At 47.1% G+C, this 7256-nt stretch overlaps 1 protein-coding gene across 1 annotated transcript; it reads left to right on the top strand.

The window, feature by feature from the left end:
- Window positions 1–297: 297 nt before the first annotated feature.
- LOC119320082 lies at window positions 298–2584 on the top strand. Its single transcript, XM_037594214.1, has 5 exons — window positions 298–327; window positions 409–476; window positions 551–1055; window positions 1441–1715; window positions 1795–2584. Exons 3-5 carry the CDS (start codon window positions 654–656, stop codon window positions 1796–1798), a joined length of 681 nt encoding a protein of 226 aa, XP_037450111.1. The 5' UTR covers window positions 298–327; window positions 409–476; window positions 551–653; the 3' UTR covers window positions 1799–2584.
- Window positions 2585–7256: the final 4672 nt, after the last annotated feature.

Genomic DNA, 7256 nt, shown 5'->3' with positions numbered 1-7256 from the left:
GAATCGGATCAAGAGGTAGAACTTGACTCCCTTGGCTCCTTTTTCATACACCTTATTAACAATGACTATTATCAGGATGATGCGGAAGCTAGCCGCACTGATCATGTTGAGGTAATCTCCCTTTCCTCCAGTTCAGATCACATGCTGGTTCAAAAATTTCGCCGTGCAGTTCGGAAAGTAAAACGCTCTCACCCTCTTGCTCATTTGGATCCACAATTTTCTTTGAAGACACAGCAACATGAAGGTCGTCGCACAACCCGACACAGTGGCCAACAAGTCACTTCCTCCGGTTTACCAGACACTCCACCTCAAAAACGTCGTCCAGAGGTCTCTTCCTCTTTTAATAAACCTTGTCCCTTGGCGGGTTGCTTCCGATACCCACTTAATCCGTCTGATTCAAATTATCAGGTAACTTCTATCTCTTCATCTGGCGACTCATCAACCACGCAATTGCCTCCCCTCAAGACCGTCGCTGGGTCAGCATACTGCCCTTTAGCTTTTTTCTTCATGCGTCGGTTTACCATACTAATATTTTGTTTTGATATTGTAGTGCCAAGGCCCGACTGAGTAAGAAAGCCAAGACCAGTGGCCCCACTGATGAAGCTGAACCGGAGAAGACCCCAGAAGATACTGGTAGAGACATTGAGGTTGTCATGGATGACTCTGCCCCACAAGATCCAGCCACTGATGCTAATCCGCCGGAAGCTGGCCCGGCAACGCATGTTGATCCATCAAGCCCGCATGCTACGCCTCCAAGCCCAGCTGCTGATCCGCCGAGCCCAGCCAGGGATACCGTCAATCCGCCAAGTTCGTCAAAAGGTGGCGATGATGTTATTATCACTGGTACAGGTCACACCAGCCCTGGCAATCCGGTTGTCCTGGCAAAGCATACCGCCAAGGAAGAATTTGTTGCTATGGGCAAGGGGAAAGAGAAGACAGATTTATCCAGCTATGTCAACTTTACTGCCGAAGAACTTCATTCCAGCTTCTTACATCGCCTCTACACCCGAGATTATGAGGCCGGCTTGGTGAACATGATGAAAGAGCGCTATGAGGTAACTTTCCAAGCACTTTAATCTTGCTTGTTCTGTATATCTCCATTGTAGCCCCCAATGGTCGGTTTATCTCTTGAAGACAAACCGGGACTTGTGAATAAATTGCTTCAACTGAGTAGCCCCCTTGGGCCGGTTTAACCTTATCAAGGTGAAGCGGGACTTCATGATCCAATATTCATTTTGCCAACTCCTTTCGCCTTTGTACTTTTTGATCAAATATGCATTAGCCCCCAAGTGCCAACATTCATACTTGTATTGAGCCTTGGGACTTTTTAAATAATCGGTAAGAAAAAAGCATTCCACATTAGCCCCAAGTGCCAAGTGTATAACTGGTTATATGCTTGGGACTTTTGAGAAAAATATCATCATCATCTGATCTCTGCAGGCCAATATAAACAACAAAGACTCCAAAATTGCCGATCTTCAAGAGAATATCAAGTCCCAGCAATCAGAGACTTCCAAGGCCAAGGATGAGTTGAAAAACGCTTTAACAGCCATGGAACAACTTAAGGAAGGGTTCAAGAATGAACGTGCTAGCTGGGAAACTGAAAAGACTGCGTTATTGAAGTGGGCTGAAGACGCTGAGTCAGCTCTTAAACCGGTGAAGGAAGAGCTAACTGGGTTGAAGCGCCAAGTAAACGCCATGACCTCTGCAATATTGTAAATACTCTTGTCAATATTTCTTGAATAACCATCTTTGAAATTGTCGGTTTAACATCAAAGTCTTAAACCGTTATAGGTAGCCGTGTTGCTCATCTGGGCGCTGACATGTGGATGAAGCTGAAGGCAGCATATACGTTGCTAGAGCAACTGTATACCGGCGCCCAACGGGTTATCTGTGCAGTCTCATACAACAAACCGGCACCAACATTGATCAAGGACACTCTAGCAAGGTTATCAATGACGCCGGCGCAGATAGAGGAGATGAAGCGATCTGCTGCCAGGGCTGGCGCTTTGTTGGCACTGACTCGAGCCAAAGCATGGATAGCTGACCTAGATCCAGTTGATATTGCCAAGGGCTATCCCGGTGAACAAGAAAACAGGGCAGAATTTGATAATGAAGCCCTCAAAGCCCTGACAAAGGAGATGCGTCCTTTGGCAAGTCAATTGGCAGAAGAGGCTAATTTGACTGTTCATCGGTCCTTCTACGATGCCAACAACCAACGGATTGACACTGTTGTGAAGGAAGTGCAAAATCTTATCCCGCCAATCCGTAAGCACACTTACGCCCATGACGTTGATCCGTCTGAACTTATAAGTGAAGAGGCTGTCTTTCAAGCTTTAACCCGGATTGACTGGAATACCATTGACTTCCAGCCACTAGATGGGGAGGAGGAGGCTGAACCAACACCAGAAGATCCATCAACCTCTCGTCAACCCGGCGATGAGTCTTAATCCGGCAGCTGGGTTGATATTCACAGTTTTGTGTAAAGAACAATCACTTGTTTTGGGCCTTTAAAGCACCTTGTAATAGGCTAGTTGGCATACTTTGATTTGCTACCATTGTGCAATGCCACTTGATATTTTAATCCAGCATGATATTGCTATGCTTTATTTGTCTTGGCATGATGTATAAGTCCTGCTATCTGCATGTTAGATACTTAAACATGTCCTGGCGGTTTACCGCCGGACGGGTTATGATACCCAGTACAGAAACAGAATCCTCATAACAAAGGTTATAAGTACTAAAATATGAATCATATCATACATGTGATATTAAATCACTGTTGTTTGTCCACCAACTCGTTTAGTAAGGGTGAAAACCCGAACTTTGGGTGTTGGAAGGTACCCACCATATTATGCTGGTGCGTAATAAGCCATACCGGGTATTGATAAACACCGGATGATCATTCTAGCGACTTATAGTCAATACCAGACCGGATTAAAAGATGCCGGTTCACCCTTGATTATATGCTTTAACAGCTGATCTGTAAGCCACACCGGGTTAAAAAACGCCGGGTTGAGATGAAGACATATAGTCTGGCCGGGTCGAAAGAAGCCGGTTTACTTGAAAAGTTGACCAATAAAGATAAAACTTGTAAAGAGCGAAAGCAAATAAAACTTGTAGTCTAGGCTTTTCAAGGGCTGCCAGGCCCAAATTCGAGGCTTTTCGTGGGCTGCCAGGCCGCTGAGTTAAACCATTTGACAAAGCCCTTTAAGATGGGCCTCCAACTAACCAATCGTCGTTTTAACTTTGACAAGTTCAGGGTCTCAATGAGAGTAACTTGTCAAACGTTCGGCGGGTCGTGCCAGGATTACTTGGATAGGAGTGGCTTACTTGATGAAGGCAGGTTAACCCGGGGTTTTAGGTGAATACACAAGGCTTCCAAGCCATGGGTCAATACCCGGTTACAAGGGTCCTTTCAAACTCTTTGTTACTTTACACAAAGAGCCCCCAAGTAACTTTGTGAGCTGTGCTCAATGGGTGTCTATGTTTGAGTCGTGCTTGTAGCAACAGATCTCTCTTTGGCCCCTTGGGTGTGAAGCTCCCAAGCTGTATGATGGCATGATAGCCGGTTTAATGGACAAAACGGGTCATCGCTTTGGAAGCAGAAGCCCCCTTGTAACCAAGAAATATTGGAAGAACGGCAGAGGCCCTGCTTGTAGCAAGGATGCCGGTTTATTATATTGAGCATAATATATACATTGTCATAATATGTACATAAGAAGAGCCTATAGCTCAGGTGTAGTAAGGCCGAAGGAGAGGTATGTTCCACGGCCGCCGGGTCTTCTCCTCAGAACTGCGTGAGTCTTCTCGAATGTCAATGAGGTAGTATGATCCGTTGTGCATATTCTTGCTGACCACAAAGGGTCCTTCCCAAGGTGGGGATAACTTGTGCATATCGGTCTGATCCTGGATGAGCCGGAGCACTAAATCGCCTTCTTGAAAGGTTCTTGTTTTAACCCGGTGGCTGTGATAACGCCGCAGGTCTTGCTGGTAAACCGCCGAACGAGCCAAGGCCATGTCCCGCTTCTCATCTAACAGGTCTAGTGCTTCCTGACGTGCTTGCTCGTTGCCCGCTTCAACATAATTGGCAACCTGAGGCGAGTCATGACGAATATCACTGGGGAGTACCGCCTCTGCTCGGTAAACCATGAAGAACGGCGTATAACCTGTAGACCGGTTTGGGGTGGTATTTATGCTCCATAAAACAGATGGTAATTCCTCGACCCAACAACCCGGCGTCCGCTTCAAAGGAACCATAAGTCGGGGCTTTATACCCTTTAAAATTTCCCGATTAGCTCGCTCAGCTTGACCATTAGATTGGGGGTGAGCCACAGAGGCTACATCAAGCCGGATGTGCTCTCGTTGACAGAAGTCCTCCATCTCGCCTTTAGAAAGGTTCGTGCCATTATCTGTGATAATGCTATGTGGAAAACCAAAACGGAAGATCACCTTTTTGATGAACTGAACCGCCGTGGCTGCGTCACACTTGCTTACTGGCTCCGCTTCAACCCATTTAGTGAACTTCTCAACCGCCACCAACAGGTGGGTCTTCTTATCTTTAGATTGCTTAAAAGGCCCTACCATGTCAAGCCCCCAAGTGGCAAATGGTCAGGTGATAGGAATCATCCGTAGCTCCTGAGCCGGAACATGAGCTCGGCGTGCAAACTTCTGACAAGCATCACACAGCTTTACCAGGTCCTCAGCATCGGCATGAGCCATCAACCAGTAAAAACCATGACGAAAAGCTTTAGCCATCAAGGATTTTGAACCGGCATGATGACCACAGTCTCCTTCGTGGATCTCACGTAAAATCTCACGGCCTTCTTTAGGAGAGATGCAACACTGAAACGCCCCTTAAACACTGCAATGATGCAACTCGCCATTGACGATTGTCATGGACTTGGATCGCCAGACTATCTGTCTGGCCAGAACTTCATCTTCTGGTAACTCGCCCCGGTTCATATACACCAAGTATGGAACCGTCCAATCCGGAATGACATGTAAAGCGGCCACCAACTGCGCCTCCGGATCAGGAATAGCGAGGTCCTCCTCTGTGGGCAGTTGAACCGACGGATTATGCAAGACATCCAGAAAGGTATTGGGTGGCACCGGTTTACGCTGAGATCCCAGCCGGCTTAAAGCATCAGCTGCTTCGTTTTTACGCTGATCTATGTGCTCAACCTGATAACCTTTGAAGTGACCAGCCACAATATCCACTTCTCGCCTGTAAGCCGCCATGAGGGGATCTTTAGAGTCCCAAGTGCCAGAAACTTGTTGAGCCACCAGATCAGAATCTCCAAGGCATCGTACTCGGCTTAAGTTCATCTCCTTGGCCACTCGAAGACCGTGGAGTAAGGCCTCATACTCAGCTGCTTTGTTAGTACAAGGGAACATTAAGCAAAGAACATAATGAATTTTATCACCTCGAGGGGAAGTAAGGACAACTCCAGCCCCCGAGCCCTCCAATTGCCTAGATCCATCAAAGTGAATAGTCTAGTACGTATTGTCCGGCTTGTCCTCCGGTATCTGCAACTCTGTCCAATCATTGATGAAATTCACAAGGGCTTGGGATTTGATTGCTGTTCGAGGCATATACTTCAAACCGTGCGGCCCAAGCTCAATAGCCCACTTAGCAACCCGGCCGGTTGCTTCCCTGTTTTGGATTATATCCCCCAAAGGAGCAAAACTGACCACTGTGATGGGATGACCTTGAAAGTACTGTTTAAGCTTCCGACTTGCCATAAAAACCCCCATACACCAGCTTCTGCCAATGCGGATATCTTTGCTTTGACTCAATGAGCACTTCGCTGATATAGTAAACCGGCCTTTGAACCGGGTATTCCTTCCCAACCTCCTTGCGCTCCACCATAATGGCGACACTGACAGCTCGGGCATTAGCAGCCACATATAACAACAGTGGCTCCTTATCAACTGGAGCGGCAAGAACCGGCGGTTCAGCCAACTGCTTCTTCAAGTCTTCAAACGCCGCATCAGCAGCCTCGCTCCAGACAAAATTGTCTGTCTTCTTCAACATCTGGTACAGAGGAATCGCCTTCTCTCCCAACCTGCTGATAAACCGGCTCAAAGCCGCAATACGACCCGCCAGACATTGAACGTCATTAATACATGCTGGTTTAGCCAGAGATGTGATAGCCTTGATCTTTTCCGGATTAGCCTCAATGCCCCGGTTGGACACCAGAAAACCCAAGAGCTTGCCAGCCGGTACACCGAAAACACACTTAGCCGGATTGAGCATCATCTTGTAAACTCTTAGATTATCAAAGGTTTCTTGCAAATCAGAGATGAGCATCTCTGCTTTCCTGGACTTGACCACAATATCGTCCACATAGGCATGAACGTTGCAACCAATCTGAGTATGAAGACAATTCTGCACACAACGTTGATAAGTTGCCTGGGCACTCTTGAGCCCAAAGGGCATAGATACATAACAGAAGGCTCCAAAGGGAGTAATGAAAGTTGTCTTCTCCTGGTCCTGAACTGCCATCTTGATCTGATGATAACAAGAATAAGCATCCAAAAAACTCAAACGCTCACAACCCGCCGTAGCATCAATGATTTGATCAATACAAGGGAGGGCAAAGGGATCAGCCGGGCAAGCTTTGTTCAAATCCGTGTAATCCACACACATACGCCAAGTGCCGTTTTTCTTAAGTACCAGCATCGGATTAGCCAACCACTCTGGGTGAAACACTTCCACGATAAACCCTGCTGCCAGGAGCCGGGCTACCTCTTCTCCAATGGCCTTGCGCCGCTCCTCATTAAAGCGGCGAAGAAACTGTTTGACCGGTTTGAACTTCGGATCAATATTAAGAGTGTGCTCAGCGAGTTCCCTCGGTACACCTGGCATGTCAGAAGGTTTCCATGCAAAGATGTCCCGGTTCTCATGGATGAACTCGATGAGCGCGCTTTCCTATTTGGGATCCAAGTTGGCACTGATGCTGAACTGCTTGGATGAATCGCCCGGAACAAAGTCAACCAATTTAGTCTCATCAGTCGATTTTAATTTCAAAGCCGGATCATGCTCTGTAGTGGGCTTCTTCAGAGAAGTCATGTCTGTCGGATCAACATTGTCCTTATAAAACTTCAACTCCTCCGTTGCACAAACCGACTCAGCATATGCCGCATCACCTTCTTCACACTCCAGAGCAATCTTACGGCTACCATGAACCGTAATGGTCCCTTTGTGACCCGGCATCTTGAGCTGCAGATAAACATAACACGGCCTTACCATG

This window comes from Triticum dicoccoides, chromosome 6B, assembly GCF_002162155.2.
Source record: "Triticum dicoccoides isolate Atlit2015 ecotype Zavitan chromosome 6B, WEW_v2.0, whole genome shotgun sequence".
In the NCBI taxonomy this organism is placed as follows: domain Eukaryota; kingdom Viridiplantae; phylum Streptophyta; class Magnoliopsida; order Poales; family Poaceae; genus Triticum; species Triticum dicoccoides.
Note: the sequence above shows the minus strand (reverse complement) of the source record. Positions and strands in the feature narration are given on the sequence as shown.

Coding starts and splice junctions, on each gene's coding strand:
- LOC119320082 (XM_037594214.1), top strand. CDS start 654: ATGGATGACTCTGCCCCACAAGATCCAGCCACTGATGCTAATCCGCCG. Junction 1,056..1,440: donor TGATGAAAGAGCGCTATGAG/GTAACTTTCCAA, acceptor TGATCTCTGCAG/GCCAATATAAACAACAAAGA.